The sequence below is a fragment of the Lissotriton helveticus genome, chromosome 11 (assembly GCF_964261635.1).
Source record: "Lissotriton helveticus chromosome 11, aLisHel1.1, whole genome shotgun sequence".
Classification (NCBI taxonomy): domain Eukaryota; kingdom Metazoa; phylum Chordata; class Amphibia; order Caudata; family Salamandridae; genus Lissotriton; species Lissotriton helveticus.
The window spans coordinates 472,821,547-472,847,250 of record NC_136072.1 but is presented as its reverse complement, the minus strand read 5'-3'; the positions used below and the strand labels follow the sequence as shown (position 1 = coordinate 472,847,250).

General features: G+C 45.7%; 1 protein-coding gene across 2 annotated transcripts in view; it reads right to left on the bottom strand.

The window, feature by feature from the left end:
- Positions 1 to 25,704, bottom strand: part of LOC144791380 (glypican-5-like) — a 1,511,072-nt gene that overhangs the window by 908,446 nt on the left and 576,922 nt on the right. For both annotated transcript variants that reach the window (XM_078666067.1, XM_078666066.1), the window contains exon 3: positions 16,204 to 16,898. In XM_078666067.1, the coding sequence (XP_078522193.1) occupies positions 16,204 to 16,898 (695 nt within the window). The remainder of the gene's footprint in view (positions 1 to 16,203; positions 16,899 to 25,704) is intronic.

Sequence of the window (25,704 nt, the reverse complement as noted above, 5' to 3'; positions counted from 1 at the left end):
CGAGTATTTTTATAATAATGAATTTGTTTTTGCCATAGAAGGAGGCCAGCTGTTTATTTATTATTGTATTCAATGTTTGCCCGCCCTGCCTCCCATAGGGGATCCATGGACCCTTAACAGACACCAGATGTTTCTAAATTGATTTATTGGATTATGCGTGTCCCTTCTGCATTCAATGAGGATCCTATGGCCCCCGAAGGGACACATGATTATTTTATAATAATGTTTCACATTTTTCCTGCCCTTTCTCTCCCATTACGGCCCTATTAGCCCTGGATGGACACTATTTATTTATTAAGTAACGTGTAAAATAGTAGACCCATGGGTCCTCAAGGGACATCAGGTATTCTTATTATAATCAGTTAAATTTTTGCCTGCCCCTGACACTCATTTGGCCCACATGGGGCCCTGGAGGAATACTAGGTATGTTTATATTAATATAATAATTAAAAAATATATTGTTATGATGATGATGGCTGCTATTTATGACGAATTGAATTGAAAAGAATTACCAAGTCTCTCCCTTCTTACATTGTATTACCTGCAGGTACACAAGAGTATACTCACTAACATGGAGAAAAGTCTGTGACTTAGCTGACACAGGAGTACAGAGCCCTCTCTGTGCTTCTGCTTGCGATGCTGACTCTACAGGAAGTAAATAAAATGACCCAAAAAATGAGGTTTCAGGAATAAAAGTGGCCAGTGAGGAGGAGAAATTTCAGTGCGACCAGTGGCATTAAGCCCTTATTCTTTTTCTGTCTACGCAGCGTTCCAATGGACATATCGGCTGCACTTCCTGTTTTCTCTGAACCCCTTCTTCAGATGAGCTTGATATGGATTCGACCACACACCCAGCATGAGAGCAAGGGAAAAGAATCTCACTCTGAATAATACAATACCACCTATATAATCTGCTTCCATCACTCAAGAAACCGAAAACCTACATCAACCACCACCACCTCTACCGCAATCACTGCCTGTCCTAGAGAAATGTTAATACAACCGCCTCGCTCCACCCCAAGAAGTTCTTTCGGCATTGAGTCAATCTGAAATCTCTCCTCCCCAGTTTGAGGCTTCTTTAAAATTAGGTCGTATGAAGAGCATATTGTAGTATGCTTACTATGCCGCAAACCAGTGCATCATGTTAAGCCAAGTGGACCTTAGGCTACTTGTGGCAAACTGTCCAATCTGAAAAGTCGAAAGAAAATATCAACAAGGGGGGGAGTGAAGAGGTGGTGCTAAACAACACCAAGGTGGGCGCATCCTCCTCTCCTGAAAGTACAAATAATCAACAAGGTCCACCTTACGTAGAGTTAGTGTATATCCAGGTGTTCATGGAATACACAATATGTGTTAAAATACCCCTCACACACCAAAAGGGCCCTTGGTGTCATGCTTCATCATTGAGGTCTTCCCGCCCCGCTGCGGGAAGGGGCAGTGCTGCGACAAGCGACTACGCTGGAGCACCTTTGATTTTTGAGGGTGCTATGTGAGTGAATGGGAGTGAGTGTCAGAAGGGTCAGGGGCGATAATAAATAAGTGATGTTAAAAAATACCTGGCCTAGTGGTAGAAAAAACTTTTTAATAAACACTGGCTGGTATTGTTAAAAAGGTGATGCGGAGAGATAAAGCAGGTTAATGGACTTACTCTCCTGTGCGGGTCAACATGTTTCGGGGCATCAAGCCCCTTCGTCAGGACCGGGATCAGATCCCCCTGTCACTCACTAATGTTTTACCACAGAAAATAAAGTGTATGTACTGAGAATAATGATCAATGTGTATAGATATAATTTATAAATATACGTGTTCCTGGCTTAGTCAGTAGTGCTGATGTAGTAAGCCTGAAAAGATAAGAGCACACAATTATAAATGCGCGGATCCCAAAGCGCAGGACTACTAGTCACCTGTAAGGGAAAAAAAGGACGAAGACGAAAAAACACATATATAGACTAAAGTACACAGTATCCTAGATTAAGCTGGAACAGTACCCTGTAAGTGAAGTGTTAATTACAAAACAGTACAAACTACAACACATATCTTTAAAGCTACACAATAGGTTATTTTTCGAAAAAGCATGTATTCAGGCATGGATACATACTCAGGAGGTTTGGAGTCAGTGCCCCATGAGCCAAAACTGGAGCGAAGGGTAATTTTGAGGGTCCAATTGTAAATGGGAAGAAGAAGGGAACGAAGGAAAATAATGTTTTCTTGTTCTGGGTTGTTGGAAAAAAGTGAATGGTTTCTAAGCTAAAATTTTTAGTCAAAGCAGTTCTCAGCTATTCCATTTTTTTAAATTGCCGATGTATACCGCAGATGTATTATTATGTCCAGTCATTGTTTTACGGCGAGGAACGAAGTTATCGTCCTCGATGGGCTGGGTTTGTTTGAAGAGCGCATGCGCGGTGAAGGATTACTGCTCCGATAGGAGTACGCATGCGCAATAGAGTTTCTAGATTCAACGCGCATGCGCACGTAATAGAGTTTCTAGATTCAACGCGCATGTGCGCGTGAAGGGTCCCTGGTTACAGTTAGAGTGCGAAAGGTACTCTTAAAGTAAAATTAGAATATCAAGATTGACGCGCATGCGCGCGTAACGGGTCCCAGGTATTATTTGACAGTGACAACAGCACTCTTAAAGTTAAAATCAACTACTGGCAATTAATTTAAATTCAGTGTTTTGACAATGTGTTATATCTCGTGTATCTACATAGTTGGACTGATTTCTCCAAAGTCAAGATGCATGTAAAAATAATAAATAGGGGTTCTGGTCTTAATCAAAGGTTTTGGAAGTACAAACTGATAGTATACACAGTGGATAGGGGGGTCTATTCAGATTCTCAACTGGGGCCATGGTATTTCGTCATTTAGGCCTGTCAGATGAGTGCCAAGACGATACACCCAGCGTTGTTCCTTAGATAAGAGGTCCTTGTCGTTACAGAACGCCTCTATGACTGTCCATTTCAAATCATGGATGCTGTGTCCCATTGTCACATAATGTGTCGCCATTCTGGTCGTGGTTTTTTTGCAGCGCACATTGCTGCGGTGTTCACCCATACGGACTTTCACTGGCCTGGTGGTCATGCCTACGTATTCTTTCATGCAGGGGCAGGTGATCAGATAGACCACGTTGCGGCTATTACAATTCGTGGAAGAGCGTTGCTCCCAAGTGGACTGGTTGGAAAAGGTGATGTTTCGGCTTTTTTGCGTGTACTGACAGGACGCACATGAGCCACAAGGGTGGTGTCCACTGACAGCTGTTAGTTTTGGTGGGTCAATATTGACGCGATTCTTAGGTCTTGTATGGACCAACATATCCTTTAAATTCTTACCCCTTCTGTGTGAAAACATGGGTTTTGGGAAGTTTAGTTTACCGCAGTTAAGCAATTTCCAATGTTTGTTTACAATCTTTGTGATACGGTTCGAATTGGTATTGTACGTTGTGACGCAGATAGGGCATTCATCAGGTTCCTTTTGCACTGTAGGTTCTAACAAGGCCTCCCTGTTATTATTACGAGCTCTTTTTAGGCCTTTGTTGACAACAGTTTTTGGGTAATTTCTGTTCAGTAGTTTACGTTCTAAATCCCCTGCTTGGGTTTTGAAATCTTTGATGTCACTGCAGTTCCGCCGCAGGCGAAGGAATTGCCCATAGGGTAGATTTTCGTGTAGATGTCGCGGGTGAAAACTGCTATAAAGTAACAAACTGTTTTTAGCAGTAGGTTTGAAGTGGGTACATGTTTCTAGTCTTCCATCAATCGGATAGATATTCAAATCGAGGAACACCAGGTTCTCTTTGGAGGCTGTGTGAGTGAATTTAAGGGACCGGTCTTGTTGGTTCAACCAGGTCATGAACTGATTGACTGAGTCTTGGTCCCCTCTCCAGATCACTAGCACATCGTCAATGTACCTTTTCCATCTCACCACATGGTTCCTATAGGGGTTTTGGTCGTTGAGGATTTTAGTTGTTTCTAGGTGATGTACGTACAGTCCGGCTAGGCTGGGGGCACATGTACTCCCCATGCTAGTGCCGTGTTTCTGTAGATAATACGTATTTTAACACATATTGTGTATTCCATGAACACCTGGATATACACTAACTCTACGTAAGGTGGACCTTGTTGATTATTTGTACTTTAAGGAGAAGAGGATGCGCCCACCTTGGTATTGTTTAGCACCACCTCTTCACTCCCCCCCCCCCTTGTTGATATTTTCTTTCTCTTCAGACGGCGCGCAGCTGTGGGAGTTCCTTTCTCTCTTGAGAATACCAGTATTTCTGGATGGTGACAGAATAACCAACCCGGAATTTTCTGTCCATTTATTTATTTTTTCATTCACTATATTAATACACTTTCTCACGAACATCACAGTTAGTCTACACACATAGTTACAACATACACAATTTGTTAGCTATCCACCATGGAGGACGCTGGTGGCCTTACATTTGACAACGACGAAGTCGCCAGAATCCTAGCGATCCTACGCCCTTTTGAAGGGTTGAGTAACTCCGAACCCGGCATAAATGATGGTGATTGGGACGAACTAGCTACTTTAAGAAGAACTCAGATAAAGACAGCTTTACATGGCCTACTAATGTCAGAGTACCTCAAATCCAAAACAGCCCCTCCTGGCCTAGTAGTAAAGAATGAACCATTCATTTTCACCCATGTTCTAGAATTCAAGAGGGACTGGTCTGTTATAAGTTGGAGATGTACTAGGGACTGGCTAGTCCTTATTATAAAAACAGCGACTAAACTTACACAAGAACTCAAAATAGAGATCACAGAACTAGAGGTGAAGATCAAGAGTTACCTATCACCTGCAGCCCTTAAAAAGAGACTTGAAGAACTCAATCAAGAGATGACTGATTTTGAACTTACCCTGAAAAAAAGCAAATACAAGAAACATAAAAAAGACACTGAGGGTTTCACTCATGAACGCATATATCCATATATTAAAAAAGACTATGTCTCCAAAAACTACAACAATGATCAGGACACAGACTTTTCGGATACAAGTTCAAACACCTCTAGCTCAAGCAAAAATAGCAACCAGGGAGCAAGAGGAGGGACACCATCCCTCAGAAGACCGTACCCACGGGGCGGTGGAGGATGGACACCCTATCAAGGGCCACAACCCTATATGCAAGGACCCCCAGGCTACATGCAATATCCACCGGGGCCAACCTATATAGGTAGCCAGTTCCCCCCATGGGACCAACAGGCACCTCCATTCAACTACTATGGCCCACCGCCTTTTTTAGGCCAGCGCCAAGGACCCCGAAGAGGCAGAAATCGAAAAGGGACTCAGGTCCACTGGAACCAACAACCAGTGGTGCCCCCGGGTGTGTCAACCCGGAGCCAAACAGCATCAACCAGTCGGTGAACCTAGTGGTAAACCTGTCCGACCACCAATTAACACAGGCACAAGACAATGTCCTGAGCAAAGGGTTAGGTTTCGTACCAACCAATAAGATGGACACATTTAAAGTATGTCAAGAGATGAAGGAGTTCAAACGAAAATTAAAGCTGAAAGCCTTTTTTCAGAACTCTGACAATGATACTGCTGACCAATCTGACACAGGTCTAAAGAAAAAATCTACTTTCACCCCAATAGACTCTACTCTACGAGTTGAACGTCTGGCATTTGAGAAAGCAGTCATGGGAGACCTAGAAAACTTACCAACAGACACGGGCGATACCTACCAAAACACTACCAGATTGGAAAGAGTGGCACTCCAGGAACTTGCTAACAACCAGGATATCGTAATTAAGCCAGCCGATAAAGGCGGGGCAACGGTCATACAGACCTATGCCAATTATGACAGAGAATGCAGGAAACTATTGGACGACAGACGTAACTACCAGGTACTCAGAGAAGACCCTACAGAAGAAGTCAGGATCTGTATCCTCATAATGATTGAGGAAGCCAGGGCGCACGACTGGCTAACCAAGAAAGAAAGTGACTTCCTCATTCAGGACAATCCTAAAACACCCTATTTTTACACTATACCTAAGATTCATAAGGACGCCCCCTATCCACCCGGACGCCCGATAGTATCCGCGATTGATTCAATCCTGGAACCCCTGTCAAAGTTCGCCGACGCTTTCCTTAGACCTATAGTGCAAGCAACCAACACCTATCTGAAGGATACAAAAGCTGTGCTACAATTGGTCAGGGAAGTTCTTTTTGACCCAGAACAGGAACTCCTTTTGGGTTTAGATGTGGAGAGCCTCTACACCAGCCTCCCTCACCAGGAAACCTTGGAGATAATAGAGGAAGTCCTTTTCTCCACAACTTGGAAATACCACACACCAAGACAGGTAGTACTTGAATGTATCTCCCTGTCTCTGAAGCAAAACTTTTTTCAGTATGAAAGTACGTATTATCTACAGAAACAAGGCACTAGCATGGGGAGTACATGTGGTCCCAGCCTAGCCGGACTGTACGTACATCACCTAGAAACAACTAAAATCCTCAACGACCAAAACCCCTATAGGAACCATGTGGTGACATGGAAAAGGTACATTGACGATGTGCTAGTGATCTGGAGAGGGGACCAAGACTCAGTCAATCAGTTCATGACCTGGTTGAACCAACAAGACCGGTTCCTTAAATTCACTCATACAGCCTCCAAAGACAACCTGGTGTTCCTCGATTTGAATATCTATCCGATTGATGGAAGACTAGAAACATGTACCCACTTCAAACCTACTGCTAAAAACAGTTTGTTACTTTATAGCAGTTTTCACCCGCGACATCTACGCGAAAATCTACCTTATGGGCAATTCCTTCGCCTGCGGCGGAACTGCAGTGACATCAAAGATTTCAAAACCCAAGCAGGGGATTTAGAACGTAAACTACTGAACAGAAATTACCCAAAAACTGTTGTCAACAAAGGCCTAAAAAGAGCTCGTAATAATAACAGGGAGGCCTTGTTAGAACCTACAGTGCAAAAGGAACCTGATCAACGCCCTATCTGCGTCACAACGTACAATACCAATTCGAACCGTATCACAAAGATTGTAAACAAACATTGGAAAATGCTTAACTGCGGTAAACTAAACTTCCCAAAACCCATGTTTTCACACAGAAGGGGTAAGAATTTAAAGGATATGTTGGTCCATACAAGACCTAAGAATCGCGTCAATATTGACCCACCAAAACTAACAGCTGTCAGTGGACACCACCCTTGTGGCTCATGTGCGTCCTGTCAGTACACGCAAAAAAGCCGAAACATCACCTTTTCCAACCAGTCCACTTGGGAGCAACGCTCTTCCACGAATTGTAATAGCCGCAACGTGGTCTATCTGATCACCTGCCCCTGCATGAAAGAATACGTAGGCATGACCACCAGGCCAGTGAAAGTCCATATGGGTGAACACCGCAGCAATGTGCGCTGCAAAAAAACCACGACCAGAATGGCGACACATTATGTGACAATGGGACACAGCATCCATTATTTGAAATGGACAGTCATAGAGGCATTCTGTAACGACAAGGACCTCTTATCTAAGGAACAACGCTGGGTGTATCGTCTTGGCACTCATCTGACAGGCCTAAATGACGAAATACCATGGCCCCAGTTGAGAATCTGAATAGACCCCCCTATCCACTGTGTATACTATCAGTTTGTACTTCCAAAACCTTTGATTAAGACCAGAACCCCTATTTATTATTTTTACATGCATCTTGACTTTGGAGAAATCAGTCCAACTATGTAGATACACAAGATATAACACATTGTCAAAACACTGAATTTAAAATCATTGCCAGTAGTTGATTTTAACTTTAAGAGTGCTGTTCTCACTTTCAAATAATACCTGGGACCCGTTACGCGCGCATGCGTGTCAATCTTGATATTCTAATTTTACTTTAAGAGTACCTTTCGCACTCTAACTGTAACCAGGGACCCTTCACGCGCACATGCGCGTTGAATCTAGAAACTCTATTACGCGCGCATGCGCGTTGAATCTAGAAACTCTATTGCGCACGCGTACTCCTATCGGAGCAGTAATCCTTCACCACGCATGCGCTCTTCAAACAAACCCAGCCCATCGAGGACGATAACTTCGTTCCTCGCCGTAAAACAATGACTGGACATAATAATACATCTGCGGTATACATTGGCAATTTTAAAAAGCAAACAGAGGCAATGTTTGAAAATGAACGGAAATCCAATAAAACTAGACCTTTAATAATGGCCGCCGCAGCAACCAGGCTTTGGACTCGGTTTCTCGGACACACCTGTCCCGAGTCAGAGCCATTAATCAATTAACTCTCAATTATTCAATCAACCCCACTACATATAAACGCGCCCCTTTCCAGCTTCTCATTTACACGGAAGCCACGGATGAAGGAGGAAGCACCGATGTGCTGGGGGTTGAGTGAGTACGGCACAGCCGAATGGAATAGCTGAGAACTGCTTTGACTACAAATTTTAGTTTAGAAACCATTCACTTTTTCCAACAACCCAGAACAAGAAAACATTCTTTTCCTTCGTTCCCTTTTTCTTCTCATTTACAGTTGGACCCTCAAAATTACCCTTCGCTCCAGTTTTGGCTCATGGGGCACTGACTCCAAACCTCCTGAGTATGTATCCATGCCTGAATACATGCTTTTTCGAAAAATAACCTATTCTGTAGCTTTAAAGATATGTGTTGTAGTTTGTACTGTTTTGTAATTAGCACTTCACTTACAGGGTACTGTTTCAGCTTAATCTAGGATACTGTGTACCTTAGTCTATATATGTGTTTTTTCGTCTTCGTCCTTTTTTTCCCTTACAGGTGACTAGTAGTCCTGCGCTTTGGGATCCGCGCATTTATAATTGTGTGCTCTTATCTTTTCAGGCTTACTACATCAGCACTACTGACTAAGCCAGGAACACGTATATTTATAAATTATATCTATACACATTGATCATTATTCTCAGTACATACACTTTATTTTCTGTGGTAAAACATTAGTGAGTGACAGGGGGATCTGACCTCGGTCCTGACGAAGGGGCTTGATGCCCCGAAACATGTTGACCCGCACAGGAGAGTAAGTCCATTAACCTGCTTTATCTCTCCGCATCACCTTTTTAACAATACCGGCCAGTGTTTATTAAAAAGTTTTTTCTACCACTAGGCCAGGTATTTTTTAACATCACTTATTTATTATCGCCCCTGACCCTTCTGACACTCACTCCCATTCACTCACATAGCACCCTCAAAAATCAAAGGTGCTCCAGCGTAGTCGCTTGTCGCAGCACTGCCCCGTCCCGCAGCGGGGCGGGAAGACCCAAATGATGAAGCATGACACCAAGGGCCCTTTTGGTGTGTGAGGGGTATTTTAACACATATTGTGTATTCCATGAACACCTGGATATACACTAACTCTACGTAAGGTGGACCTTGTTGATTATTTGTACAATCTGAAAAGTCAACATGCAATTGTGTGGGAAGAGCATCTCAGAAAGATAGCTGCTGGTGAGAGAAGAGAAGATGTTGACCTGACAGAAGGAGGGTGTGGTGAGGAGGAAAAAGATGTTGTCATGCGAAACAGCCCTTTGACTGTGGCTTGTAGTGTGTAGTGATTGCCAATTGAACTTTGCCATGGCACAATGAAAAGAGGGATATATTCACCGCAAAGCTTTCAACCAGCATATCTGCTGCCAGCAGGTCACTTGCAGCAGTTCCTCATATAAAAAGTTGTCACAACAACAAATAACAAGTTTATGTTCAGCAAGGAGTCACATTACACAAAACCCAAAATGTCCATTTATGCACTGAAAAGGTGGCCAAAATGTTAGTAACTGACCTCCTGCTTTTCTCTTTGGTGGATGAAGAGGGGTTTCTAGAATATGCAGGACCCTCTGTTCAAAATAGAAGGTTTCAAGCCAGATCGATTTCTCCACAGTAGCTCTGCCAGTGCTGCTATATAGTACTGGAATTGATTGGCAAAGCAATGAAGGAGACAGCTGTCTCCACCTCACAACAGATATGAGGACCAGTGGTCAAGTCACAGGACGGAAAATACTTCAGAGCCCTACGTTTAGCACAATCCATCAACCTGATTGTGTAGGCATTCCTCACAAGCAAAGCTGTAGTTAACAACATACCTGTCACCGGATTTGCACTCATTTGAGCCTTTCTTTCAAAGCCTGGAGTCAAATAAGGATCATTCCACATGCTAATAGAGCCCTGTAAAAGCCTTGTGCAGGAGGTGCCAACATGTAGGAACTCCACTTTCTTCATACAGGAGAGCCTGTTTCAGAAGTGCAGGTCTATCAATGATTACTTACCACATTCGACAGGGGATGCAACTGACAATGCCATGGCGATAAGTAGACAAATGGAGACCAGAGGAGGGCCTGATACAAATACTAGTGCCTTCGGAGATTTTGATATGGGAAATCATGAAGTAGGACATTATCAGGGGGGCGTGGCCAAGCCGCGGACCAAGATGGCCATGTGGGGTTGAAGCTCCGATTGGTGGCCCTGCATAAATCCGTCTGCCTCGGCAAATATGACTCGCCAAAATGCTGAAATGCTAGGCGTTTGATCCTCTCCCGACGGTGCTGCGATGGTGTAGTTTCTAGCCACATAACCCGCCCGCAACCTGCTGAAAACAGCTCCGAGACCTGGAGGGGCGGAGCCAACTGCAGCCTACAACGTGGGCTGCTGGGACTCCCGCTCTGCTGACCTCAAGAACGCACCTGTGTCCCATGGTAGAGACCGCAGAAAAGCTCCTGGCCTTAACCCGGACTGCGGTGAGTGGGTCGCTAGCTCCCCCCACCTCTAGACCCTTACGGCCATCACAGCGCCCCCCTTATCAGCATCCGCAGGGGCTGCGTGCACAGACAATGCTCCCGTAGGCCTGCGGTGAGACAGGGACCTCGGGTGCGCCAAGGAGGAAGCCGTCTGGCTGTGCACGGAGGCCGTGGGGGGTGGATCTGTTGTGACACCACTGGCCCATTAACGCACGTATAGCGGACCGCCGCTGTGCGATCGGCCACAAGCAGCCCCTGCCCTTTGACCAGCAACATTGCTGCGTTGGAGATCTGAACCATCTACACCACGCTGCAGCAGTGTGAATCGGCACGGATGATCCCGACCCAGGGGGGGAAGCTGTTGGGCTCGCTGAGACTTCGAAGTCCCTCATCATGCTACATGTGTTAGCCATCTTGGGCGCACAGCACCTGGGGCCTGCCTAGCTGATTCCACTTTTCAGACCTGGTCCCCTCCATTGCAGAGGAGCTCTCCCCCCCTATCCCTGGCCACTCGACTCCCACATGAGCTTCTGCAGCCCTCCGAGGCAACCTTCCCATTTTGTGGATGCCTCAGTACTCTTATACCAGTACCTCTCACCTCACACGTGGCCGACAGTGGTGTGCCTACGAACTAACATTGGGGTAATTGTGACGCGCCCACACTCTACTTTGAACCTGCTGCTGCTGCCTCCGGCGACCTATTTACCTGGCTCGGGGCACACAGATATGGGCAAAAAGCATCCTAAAATGAGAGTGCTCTTGTTCCCTGTTGCCATAGAAGGAGCACAAGATCGCAGCACCAACATGGCTGAAGGTGGCCAGGTTTTGACCGCTGTACTGGAGACTGCCTCCTCCAACCCCGATTTACTTGTGGAGCTAAGGGCTGGGTTCAAGTCGCTCGACAACAGGTTTGACGTGCTGGAAAAACGCCTGGACTCATTTGGGGCCAGATTAGATATCCATGACTGACGCCTGGACACTGCTGAAGGTCGGATTTCAGACCTCGAAGACAGGGCTGCTCAATCGACGAAAAAGCTAGAACGCATGGAAAAAATCTTAACCCCTTCCGTGCTCCCTCCCCAGTGCTGCCCTGCCCACCCTTTAGAACGCCCGCACCGCGCTACCACCGGGGACTTCAAAGGGGATTTCTATAACCTTCTACCACCTTCCAGAGGGAGGGCACCAGGTATAAATATTGGAGCTCATAACCAACCTCTTCAGTGCACTTCTGAACCTGTGGATACTCTGCCAGAAAGAAGGGCTGATGTGCTGATTAGAGGCCTGCCACTCTTTTGAACTGCTGACCTGAATGGACTGCCGCCCTGCTGTGCTGACCTGCTGCCTCTTTCCCTCTTGACTAGGTGAGAAGGAGTGGATCTGCATCTCTTGAGCCAGAACCCCAGAGTTACTCCAAGGGCAAGTTTACTAGCTTCCTGATCTGAAGCCTCAGGGACATACCAAGCTTCCAACAACCATGCACCTCCACCTAAACTCTGCCATCAGTAAGTCTACCTTGCTAAGTGGTGTGCTCCAGTTTTGGGTTCTTTGGAAGTGGGCCTAAGGTGCTCTGCCAGCCTCTGTGGATTCAGGAGAACCAATGCATCTACTTTGCTGCACGGCGCAACTCCAATCCGAACTGAGGCAGTGCCGTTGCACAAAGCATCTTTGGTGAAGGCTACCGCATCCCTCATCGATGGCAGCCTTGACAGTGATGTCGGACTCCACATTGCATCACAACTGATGCATTGGCCCGACTGCGCAACACATCCTCGACATTGGACTTCGGATCACCTCACATACCCTTGTCAACAGGATGCTCGACAACGATGTAGGCAGTCTGTGCTCCATTGCGGTCAGCCTGAACTTGTGAATTTGTCCCTGTCCGGTGCACATAGATATCCACAGTTGGTGTGTTGTGCTTTTTGGTGCTATTTTCACGAAAATCTTTAAAAACATCATATCTCCTGTTCTACTGATTGGATTTTTGCTGCCTTGGTCTTGTTGTATTTATCAAAATGTACTCTATTTTGCTAACCTGTTGAAGGATCCTTTTGGGGTGTGTTTTCACTGTTTTACTGTTTGAAGTATTGCACAAATACTTTACACATTGCCTCTGAGTTAAGCCTGACTGCTCTGTGGCACGTTACCTGAGGGTTGAGCAAGGGTTAATTTTAGGGTTGCTTGTGACTTCACCCTGAGAAAATTGTGGTTGCTGATTGAGAAGGGTTTCATCCCTCTCAACCTGTAGCCTAATTTCTTACAAAATGCTTTTAGAAAACACTAGGCTGGTAACTTTTAATAAATGTCTTGACTACTTAGGAACATTTGTGATGCCGTCCTAGTATGTAACTTACTAAAAGTCACTGGTAAACTCAAGTGACTTAACCTTATTCCTAGCAAAAATGTTTTAGGAGTGGCACTATACATGTGGCAATAATCTCAGTATCTTATATTAAAGTCCATGACCCAGTGCTCTATACTGTGGTAGTCAGTGGAGCAAATCAATAGACAAAGATATTGGAATATATACTACCTTGTGTCCTTTTAGTGTCAGATCCAAATAAAGTCTCCCCACACCTGCAGTACCTCTTGTCTTAACTAGCGATCCCTTTCGAGTCAGATACCATAAACTTGAAATTATTTCCTGAAGCTGCTGTATCTCAAGTGGTTTCTAAGTAAGCTACAATCTCTCAAATGACCTTGATAAAGCTGATAAGTGTAGCTTCAACATATGCATGTGCTTACACACTTCGTCAGTTTTAATGATTTTTGCTTGTTTTCCATAGGAAAATAAGCATGCCAAAGTAGGTTATAATGATTGATGAGTCAATACAGCAGATTTCAATACTTTTATTTATATTTCCCAAAGTAAGTGATGGCAGTATACTATACACAGGTACTAGCAGTCACTGGTAAATATATATATATATATATATATATATATATATATATATATATATATATATATATATATATATATATATATATATATATATATATATAACAGGAAAGTCGACACCTTAAGGAATTCGAAGGACGACAGCGGACCCAAAATTTGAAGGTGCAATATTTTGTATTTGTGCAAGTAACCCCGCACCTTAGTCATGACGCGTTTCGGGCCTCCTTGGCCCTTGATCACATGACACGCTATGGAGTGAAATTCAGAAATTTAAAGTGACAGTGCATGTTGCAATCGACAACGTCATCATAGATATACACCTTCAAATGCCTAACATTAGGGACTACCTTTTATGGTAGTTGTATACATGTGCTCATGAAAAATGCAGTCAATCAAAGTGGAGGTATCCAATGGCTGAAGTAGTCTTAGCCACTGTCCCAAACTGTGTGTTGTGGTAGGAGGGAGTTTAATTCAAGTGACATTCGAGCAGCCTATAGAATAGACCAGGTGGACTAGAAGCCTCCTGTATGCATGTATTTTTTATTTAAAAATTAAGGAAAACATGGGGCTGGCAAGACAGCTAAAGCTATCTTTAGGCCACACCTAAAAAGGGCTTATTGTGAGCAAAGTGTTGTGTCATACTGAATTTGTTTTAATGTCATTCAGCAGTTTTTGCTATAACGAAAATCAAATATTCCCAGGGACATAAAATGAAAATCGCTCATCCCAAATAACTCTATCCGCAGTTGATTGGTCTGCATGAAATTTGAACTAAAAAAACCTGAGCTGGATGCATGAAACAACTATCAAATTTCATGTAGAGGTGTCAAAAGATGCCAAAGTGATTAAAGCTGTAAAGAAGATTCAACCAAATCCCAAAGAAAAGTGCAACAGAACCTTAACTACACTGTTGTAATTGCAAACTCTGCAACGTAGCCTAAGTGTTATCTAGGAGTTGTGCTTCCATGGCCTTGAATATTGTTAAAACTCATCTGTTCACTCTGCCATCTATCTCTAAAAACACAGACATGTGATACCACATTCTCAGACAGCAAATACACTGAACTTTAGCTGAACTCAAAATATTTTCTTCATAATCCATGAAAAACACATTTTACATTTGACATTAATCATAATGGTCCTGTAGGCTTTTAATTTCATATACATTCCTAAGGAAACCACATCATCATGTAGCACAAGACCTGTAAGGGCCGGATTTGCAGCAATGGATGAGGAATAATATTATTCATCCATGATGTTGTCCAAACCAACTACCTTAAAAAACATACAAAGAGCAGTGGCTTCCTCATCAGAATCAAGAAGTTCAAGCTGCTCCTCCAAGTAAACACTCAATAATCAATGCCATCTTTAAAGACAATCAAATAGCTTAACTGGTGACAAAACACTTCTATTAAATCACCATTAAAACATTCAAGTAGTGACTCAAGAATGTTTGTGTTCCTATTGCTGAAGATAATTTCAAGGCATAAGACTTTGAAAAGGAAAGCAGAAACACTACCTATGCCAAGGTAACCTTTGAGGCAATAGTTGCCTACTAAACTTTTTGAACAAGATCCCCTCATCTCAACAGTCTTTATTTTTCACCTCTGAATGCACTGGATCAACAGTTGTTGAAGGCCTTTGGCCAGTAAATTGACCTGGAATCTTTAAGGATTTTTGACTGGACTGCCTTCTCACTCGGTGGAATTGGGGATGTAGACCCACCATCATCTACCCAACCCCTACAACAACAATTAATTTAACAGCTGCAATTATGCTCAAACACATGCTCACACTGGAACCCAAAGAGCTGGTAATTCAAAAAGAAACCAATAATTTGAAAAATGAAATAAAACTAAGCAGCAATGTACATTAATATAGCAATGATAGCAAATAAAAAGATGGCCACCATTTATATGGCACTTCTATGTCACATGTGGGCTGATTTAAATTTTGATGGATGAGAACACCGTCACAAATGTGACGGATTTTCAGACTAACTTATTGCAAATGCATTAAGATATAGATGTGGTCTAACGGGCTAGGGCGGTCCATCTCAAATCTGGGGAACTGGGTTCGAGTCTTGACAATGACGTTCAACATCCAGTGATTCTGGGCACATCACTTAATCTCCTCAAGCCTAACAAAAATTATTCTGAGCTTGTGTAACATAACTGGTCTTCTTGTAAAGTGCACTGATACTTTTGGGTCAAGTTTGCGTTATATAAAACTCAGAGAAAAGAAACACGCTCGTAATACAATGGACGGGATATCTGTCACATACCTCAGTGATAACCATATAACTCAGGACCCTATGCATTTCTCACTAATGAAAACCAATGACAAGAAAGTTACAGTCCTTTTATATTGCTTCTGAGTCCTCCAACAAGACATTTGGAGATATATAAGAGCAAGTTGTCTGAAAAAAAGTTTCTTGATGGAAGACAATGTTGAAATGTTTTACCATGCACACTGTCTTTACAATTATCCAAATGTGGATTTGATTTCACAACACATCATTATGAGCTGGGATTTGAAACAAAATCACTATACTTACAGTAGCAGAGAGCTGAGGTCCATTCAGTTGAGCATAGAGGATAGCTTCATTGACCACACTCTGAATTCCCAAGAGCGCTTGCTCAAGGCCATGGGATCCTGCAATTTCATTGGATAGATATTCCAGTGTAGATATGTAGTCCCTCCAATGAGAGTCAAGCTCCGCCACGCTGGCCATGCATCCCCTCATTACATTGAGGCAGTAACCAACACATGGCCTGATTAACGTTAAACCCTGGCAGTGTGGGCAATACTGCATCTTCACCAAAGCTCTGCTGCATTCCTTTGTGATTGTCAAATGCTCTGTCAGGTTTATTACCTCTATACCCATATTTAGAGCTTGGCTCAGCACCCTACTTGCCCAGAGAGATTTTGATAGTTCTGCAATCATTTCTTTGTAGAACTGTCCAAAAGGATTGATATCCTGCCTTGTTAGTCGCAAACACTCGGTATATTCCTCCGACAAATCAATAATCCCAGGATTTATAAGGCGACTGTAGACCAATGGGAACAGGCTGTCGAAGAACCGCAAGGCGGCATTTCCCACCGTGGTTTCAGCACCCAAGATGTATAGCGATACATCTGTGAAGAGCTCTTTAACTGGTTCCACAGCTTCTCTTGCCATACCTCTATACGCCGACTCAAATAAGGAATTTGTGTGATTTACAGCAAATCGAACCAGTGATTCAAAAGCCTCTGAAAAACAGAAGAGAACAGTTAAAATAGAATACAGCTATAAGAGTGTTCCATTGGTGTGAGTGGACATTAAATGGCACACTAGAAATGGTCTAAAAACAATATTATTCACTCAAAGAAAATTTACAAAAAATAAGCACTCCCAACTTGGTTATCAATGTGGCTTGCTTCTTGATGTTAAACCATAATGAAATGTCCACTTATTGTGCACCTTGAGTGAGGGATAAGTTATCATCGGATGTGTGACCTTGCTTAACCTATTTCCTGGTACTAAACAGCATGTACACTAGCCTCTTCAGTGGAATATAAAGCTTAAGACAATCCAATTTTTTGTTGCACTATCACAATATTATGCAATGAAGAAAGCTATATAAAAAATAGTGAATACAAAGGGATGCACTTCGCTACTGAAAATAAGAAAATGACAGGTTTTAAAGCCTGTCATATTTTACAACAGGTCACACATGGATTGGCTAAACACCATCTTTTTAATATATTATGTTATGTACCTAAAATGGGCATCTTATAAACCGAGACGTCGAAGTACACAACAATAAAAAGGAGTATGAGCAGAGGATATCCCTATCCAGTTCAAAATATTTCATAATAAATTGTTTTTACTTTCTGCAACCTCATTGGTGCTGACCCTTTCTATTCATGCCGCAATTCAGCAGGCCAGCGGCAACATGAACATCAAACTGTGGTAGGCTACCTCAGAGCAGGTTGGTATGGCAGGGGCTGCAGGGCATTGCAGGTCGCCGCCACTGTGTCTTTACAGTCACCCTGCACCGGTGGCAGAGAAGCGGGGGGTGACGTATACTGAGGCTACATGTCTCCCACGAGGAACAGTTTGGTGGCTGCCAGCACACCCGCGGGCTCAGACCCGCTCGTCGCCAATGTTGGATCGCGGGCCCGAGGTCCACATGCTGTGGAAATAATGGACACCAACACAGTGATTAGCATTACTGTAGGAAGGTGGCTACCTGACTATGGTTACCCCAGATTTTTTGCCTGTGTTTAGCTGGTTTTTTGACTTAGTTGACCTGGTTCCCTGCTAATCAGGGCCCCAGGCCATCTGCTCTCTCTGTAAAATGGATTCCATGTACCCTAGGTACATACCACAATTGGAAATGGACTCCTTGTCAGCCCCTGTATAATGCACTATAGGTGCCCAGGGCATAGGAGCCACCAAGGCCTACCAGGGGCTGCAGCATATCTTTTGCCACCCCTGGCTGGTTCTTAAATTGACACAACTGGCTGATCACTCAGCTGGGGTAAGGTGGTGTAATCACCCCTTGCTTAGATATAGTATACCTATATCTAAACCTATATCTGGACACATATTAACCTGTGAGCCACTCCTATGGAAGGCCTCATCAATCCTGGAGGCAGAGTGCGTGGTTTCATGTGAGATGGAGCTCTAGCATGAGCTGAGCCTGTCTGCAGCGGTCGGGAACAACTCCCTAAGCTGTTTCAGGATAATGCCATACCATATACTCTTAAGTGTCTTATAATCCTCGCGGTTATATAGCAACTCTGGTTTGGCTTTATCAAAACATGTCGTGTAAGGTGTCATACGATTTGGAATACTATCCCCTCGCCAGTTCTGGCGACGGGGATAGCATTCCACCCCTCTAGAGGGGTAAGACATGCTACTTTGCTTTAATGCGGTTAATTTCTAAAAGGGCCTTAGATCCACAAAATGGATGCCTCTGCCACAGACAAGAGTCTGACCCCCTGAAGCTGACCGAAACTCAGCCAAATGGGGCCTGGGCAAAGGGTTTCCTGTCGCAGGGGGGTCTTACCACCCTCCAGACAGGAGATAGTGGATTGTAGCAGGGAGGTCTGAAAGAAACCAGACACTGCCTGGGGCGCACAAGGCTGCCCCTTGCATAATCCGGCCAAACCGGTTCTGGGGCACTCCAGCCCTCGTGCCAGGGCGGCCTGGATCAAAGGAAAGGGGTGTATCCACCCCCTTCCTGGGTCCCACCCATGGGGGGGACCTAGCAGGTAATCCAGCCCCCAAAATTAGTATAAGACTGGGAGCAGTGCCAATGCACTTGAGATTTCCTGATGAAACATAAGAAACGAAACTCTGGACCCTTCGACATCCTACTCAACGTAGAAGACTGAAGAATCTCCCTTGTGGTCAAGGAGTGACCACCCTGTGCAAACAGGCACCATCCAGCCATCGACGTCTGCTTTGTTGCAGTTCCCGCCGGAACTCGAGCGACAGAGATTGACGAGATCAAGCTTGCCTGCCTTCCAACAGCCCGATCCACAGTCCCTGCAGAGCTGAGACCCGTGGAGGCGACCGGAAGCGTGGGGCATGCCATCTTGAATTGACCACGAGACGCTGACCGTGCAGCCCACGAGTGACCCTTGAAGCTGTACACTGGGGTTTGAGAAGCCCCAACCCTGAGCCACTCTTGCACCGAAGTTCAGCCCTCCACACTCGACGAGTGCTGCGTGGGGCCCTTCTGCTCCATTTGGCTCAACGCGTTGGCCCGGTCACTTGCCAGCCGGCTAGTGGCCCCTGTACCGACGAACTCTGAAATTCTACCTGCAAATCTGGTTGCTCCAGATCTGCACCAGCTCCCCTGAAAAGGAGCCCCCACTCTGACCCTCCTGGTTCGAGTGAGAAGCAATCTCCCGGTTCCGCGTGGATTGCTTTTGCCAAGTGTTGTTTGCTCCAAACTTGAAGCCGACTGCGCCGACAGCGAGAGCCCTCGTGGGACAGATCGTGACCCGCTCCTGGACGTCGCAGATGCCCCAGAGCCCATGTGACAGCAGAGAGAAGCTCCTTGACGACCACCTGATTGCGCCCGACATTGCCTGGTTCCGTCCTGGTTCCACCCTGGTCACTGCTGAGTGACCCAGACTCTGTCCCCTCTGCTTTCAGGTACTTTTTGACTTGAGTCCACCCTTGGACTCCACCGGACACTTCTCCTTCACCCCGCCTGCAGCCCTTTCAGCTTCAAGCACCAAGAGCCTGCGTGACGAAACCCGACTCAACTTCGACCCTGTGCACCCGCTTCCTGTGGGTGAGGTAACTTTGCTCCGCCGGTGTTCCCACACTGGTACACATCTCTAGGGTCTGTGTCTTAAGTTTTGTTCCTCTAGGTTCAGCGGAAGTGTCCTTAAACTGTAACTTTATAACTTTTACGCACCATTGGTTAACATTGGTGCATGCGTGCGCTTTCTGCACTGCACCCGAATCCCGCGGGCTTTTCCCGACTTCAGCACTGCTTGTCCTGACTGCTCCCAGCGATTCCCTAGGCCCTAGGCCTAACCACTGTTCGATTGGTATCTCTTATACCACTTGTTTAGTATATGGTTTGAGTGGCCCCCGCCCTCATCCATAATTGTGCAACTTTGTATGTTTAAACTGTGCTTTTGATTTAACACTTGTGCCCCTTTATTCATAAAGAATACTGGGGATTGTTTTTAGTAATAAACACATATATTTTTATAATATATACTTGTGTGGTGTCCTTTCATTTGATATTACAGGATTGTATGTGGTAAAACAGCTCGCTTAACACGACCTCTTAAGTTAAGCCTTTAGGCTGCTTAGTCCATGCTACCCCTAGGATAGCTTGTCTAATAAGGTTGACTTACAACCAGACACCATAAGGGATTGTTTGGTCTGATAACAGGTGGTTCCAGAATTGGAAACATCACCTATCAGGCCAACTTCTCACATTGGTGAGCAGCGGTGCGGATTTGAGCTTGCTGTTGTTTTACCATTGCAATCTTTTATCAAATTGAAAGATCACATCAAGTACCTCTAGGTACATATAAATCAAAAGCTTAGCATACTTAAATTCTACTGAATTTAGTAGTTGTAGATTAAAGGGATTAGCACACCCTGACTACAACTCACTAGTAAGGTACAGTAGGGAAACATTAGTGTAGGTAGGTGCATCACTTACACCACACTAGAGTCATGTCTGACACAGGAAAAGCCTCAGGGTCTGCTCCTGTGACAGTTGACCTTACCCAGGCAACTTCCAGCTATGACAAACTAACCCGAAAAGACTTGATTGCCTTGTGCATCTCAAGAGGGTTAAAAAGGGGCAGAAGTCCCACCTGTCCTATCCTGATAGCCATTCTAGAACAGGATGACTTAGAGAAGGTGAATGAAGTTCCCTTAGAGTCAGGAGATGGAGTGAACCCCCCTGTAACTGATACCACTCCAGAGGAGAAAGAAGAAGAGGAAGAAGAGGAGGAGGAGGAGGACTCCGATGTAGAGGACCCTGAAGATCAGGAGCTAGGGGTTAACCAAGGTAAAGTTGCCAGGCTTAGCCAGGCCAACTTAGACCTACTGGGAAATGGAGAGGGCCAGCACCTCCCCAGATCCTACCATGTCATTCTCCCAGGCAACAGAAGAGTGAGATCTCCCTCAGGGGACTCTCATATTTCTAGTGCCTCAAGAGAATCTCAGAGAGGTATGACTGCTTCTCAAAAGCTAGAGCATAGGGCCAGAATGAGGGCTGTCAAACTCCAAATAGAGAGGGAGGAGGTAGCCTTGGCTCAAGCTAGACTTGCCTTGGCAAGAGAGCAAAAATTGTGTGGCTTAGATGCCACTGGTGGCAGCAATATTCCTAAAGAGAAACCCAGGTCCTATGATAGTAGAAACCTGACAAAGATTGTGCCCCCCTACAAGGAAGGGGATGACATCCACAAGTGGATAACTGCTCTTGAGAGAGCCTGCATGGTACAGCAGGTTCCTGAGGAACAGTGGGCAGCAATCTTATGGTACTCCTTTTCAGAGAAAGGGAGAGATAAGCTCCTCACTGTCAGATATGAGGATGCAAACAATTACAAAATCCTGAGAAGTGTCCTCATAGATGGGTTTGGCTTAACCACTGAACAGTACAGGTTGAAGTTCAGAGACACCCAGAAGACAAAGACTCAGGACTGGACTGATTTTGTTGATTGTGCAACTAAGGCTCTGGAGGGTTGGCTACATGGCAGCAAAGTACATGACTTTACAGGATTGTATAATTTGATTATGAGGGAGCAGATCCTAAGTAATTGTCAGAACCAGCTCTTACACCAGCACCTGGTGGACTCTGATCTGACCTCTCCCCAAGAATTGGGAAAGAAGGCAGACAAGTGGGTCAGAGCCAGGATTAGGCCTAAGAATCAGGACAGTAACCAGAAGAAGGAGTCTACCAAGCCTCAAGATAAGGGTGGGGATAAAAATAAAGAAAAGACTTCCCCAGGGCCCCAAAACTCCAAGAATGGGGGTGGGTCCCAAGACACTTCTTCAACAGAAAAAAAGCCCTATTGCCATGTCTGTAAGCGGGTTGGGCATTACAAAACAGACCACTGTTGTCCCAAGAATGGCAATAAAGAAAATATACCTCCAAAGCCAGCTCCAACACCTCCTGTTACTGTCAGCAGTAATCCCCCAGGAAGTGGGAGCACACCCAGGAATCTGGGTGGGTTTACTTTTGGAGCTCAGGTGGACCCTGGCCTATCCAGGTCCCCATCACCAAATGATCTTGTTTATGAGACTGGCATGGGGTTTGCCAACTTCTCTGATTGCCCAAATACTTTGAGCAAATATAGACAAGAACCCATCATCAATGGTTTGAAAGTTGAAGCTTTTAGAGACACAGGGGCTAGCATCACCATGGTGGCTGATGGTATAGTCCCCTCTAAGCAACTTTTACCTGGTGCCACATACCAGGTGACAAACATTGATGGCATCAAAACAAATCATCCCATGGCAGTAGTAAGTCTCAGCTGGGGAGGTGTCATTGTCCCAAAGAGAGTGGCAGTGTCATCAAACTTGCCTGTAGACTGCCTACTTGGTAATGATTTGGAAATCTCAGCCTGGGCTGAGGTTGAACAGGAAACCCATTCTAGAATGGTGAATTCCAATGGAAAGGTTAGTGGGGCTGTAATGGCGTCAGCCCCAATTCAAGATGTCCTTCCTGAAAAGGTTGGTAGGGCTGAGAAACTCTCTGCCCCATCTTTAGCAAAAGCTCTTCCTGAACAGAATAGCAAAGCTGTTATGATAACAGCAGAAACCCAAACTGAGTCTCCTCCTGAAAAGGTTGGTGGGGCTGTGATGGCCACAGCCCAAACTCAAACTGATATGTGTGTTGTGAAGCCTGAAATGATGGATAACTCCACACAAACTGAGAGCATGGAGGAGGAAGAGAAATCTCCCCCTCACCAGACTTTAGGACAGGATCAGCCTCCTCAGGGAACTGATCTTACCCTTGATGAAGGAACTGCCCCAGAGGTGGTTGGGCCTAGCCTGACAGAACCTCTGATGTCAGTGGACCCTTCTCAGGTGGGACCCAGTCTGGAGCAGGTAACCTGCCCATCTCTCCCTTGCCTTAGCCAGCCCAGGGCTGCAGAGGACAAGAAGGACAGTGAGACCCAGAGGGCCCCCTGTCAAATAAAGCACCCCCATCAACAGATTAGGGGCACCAAAACTAGTAGCCCTAGTGAGGTGAAAACTTTAAAAACTCCTGAGGGAGCCCCCTTAAAAACAGTTAGGGACCTCCCACAGATGGAGTCTGTTGGGCACAGCCAAACCTGGGACCCAAAGGGCCCAAACCTGAACTGTCCCTCCAGCAAGCCAAACAGAGGGACCCAGCCTCCAGCTTTAGGTAGCCAGAGGTTGACCCTGAGAGCACAGTGCAACTCAGTTAAAGAAAGAAAGGCACACATGGTGGAAGATAATTGGAGGAAGCCAAGCCCTAACTTAGTAGAGCCTCACTTCAATACTCCATATCCAAACCAGCCTTTAACTTTGCATAAACACACCCAAGGTAGTGATTCCCTATGGTGGAGACCCTCTAATACCCAAAGGGTGAGGGACTGCTTAGTGGACCATGAGACAGGGGGTACCCATGCTAGTGCAGGTACTTCCTTATATGGCCACTCAGGCAATATAGGCTTACCTGGCCAAGGATAGCCTTATCTCCTTTCGTTTGGGGGGGGGGTTGTGTAGGAAGGTGGCTACCTGACTATGGTTACCCCAGATTTTTTGCCTGTGTTTAGCTGGTTTTTTGACTTAGTTGACCTGGTTCCCTGCTAATCAGGGCCCCAGGCCATCTGCTCTCTCTGTAAAATGGATTCCATGTACCCTAGGTACATACCACAATTGGAAATGGACTCCTTGTCAGCCCCTGTATAATGCACTATAGGTGCCCAGGGCATAGGAGCCACCAAGGCCTACCAGGGGCTGCAGCATATCTTTTGCCACCCCTGGCTGGTTCTTAAATTGACACAACTGGCTGATCACTCAGCTGGGGTAAGGTGGTGTAATCACCCCTTGCTTAGATATAGTATACCTATATCTAAACCTATATCTGGACACATATTAACCTGTGAGCCACTCCTATGGAAGGCCTCATCAATCCTGGAGGCAGAGTGCGTGGTTTCATGTGAGATGGAGCTCTAGCATGAGCTGAGCCTGTCTGCAGCGGTCGGGAACAACTCCCTAAGCTGTTTCAGGATAATGCCATACCATATACTCTTAAGTGTCTTATAATCCTCGCGGTTATATAGCAACTCTGGTTTGGCTTTATCAAAACATGTCGTGTAAGGTGTCATACGATTTGGAATACTATCCCCTCGCCAGTTCTGGCGACGGGGATAGCATTCCACCCCTCTAGAGGGGTAAGACATGTTACTTTGCTTTAATGCGGTTAATTTCTAAAAGGGCCTTAGATCCACAAAATGGATGCCTCTGCCACAGACAAGAGTCTGACCCCCTGAAGCTGACCGAAACTCAGCCAAATGGGGCCTGGACAAAGGGTTTCCTGTCGCAGGGGGGTGTTACCACCCTCCAGACAGGAGATAGTGGATTGTAGCAGGGAGGTCTGAAAGAAACCAGACACTGCCTGGGGCGCACAAGGCTGCCCCTTGCATAATCCGGCCAAACCGGTTCTGGGGCACTCCAGCCCTCGTGCCAGGGCGGCCTGGATCAAAGGAAAGGGGTGTATCCACCCCCTTCCTGGGTCCCACCCATAGGGGGGGACCTAGCAGGTAATCCAGCCCCCAAAATTAGTATAAGACTGGGAGCAGTGCCAATGCACTTGAGATTTCCTGATGAAACATAAGAAACGAAACTCTGGACCCTTCGACATCCTACTCAACGTAGAAGACTGAAGAATCTCCCTTGTGGTCAAGGAGTGACCACCCTGTGCAAACAGGCACCATCCAGCCATCGACGTCTGCTTTGTCGCAGTTCCCGCCGGAACTCGAGTGACAGAGATCGACGAGATCAAGCTTGCCTGCCTTCCAACAGCTCGATCCACAGTCCCTGCAGAGCTGAGACCCGTGGAGGCGACCGGAAGCGTGGGGCACGCCATCTTGAATTGACCACGAGACGCTGACCGTGCAGCCCACGAGTGACCCTCGAAGCTGTACACCGGGGTTTGAGAAGCCCCAACCCTGATCCACTCTTGCACCGAAGTTCAGCCCTCCACACTCGACGAGTGCTGCGTGGGGCCCTTCTGCTCCATTTGGCTCAATGCGTTGGCCCGGTCACTTGCCAGCCGGCTAGTGGCCCCTGTACCGACGAACTTTGAAATTCGACCTGCAAATCTGGTTACTCCAGATCTGCACCAGCTCCCCTGAAAAGGAGCCCCCACTCTGACCCTCCTGGTTCGAGTGAGAAGCAATCTCCCGGTTCCGCGTGGATTGCTCTTGCCAAGTGTTGTTTGCTCCAAACTTGAAGCCGACTGCGCCGACAGTGAGAGCCCTCGTGGGACAGATCGTGACCCGCTCCTGGACGTCGCAGATGCCCCAGAGCCCACGTGACAGCGGAGAG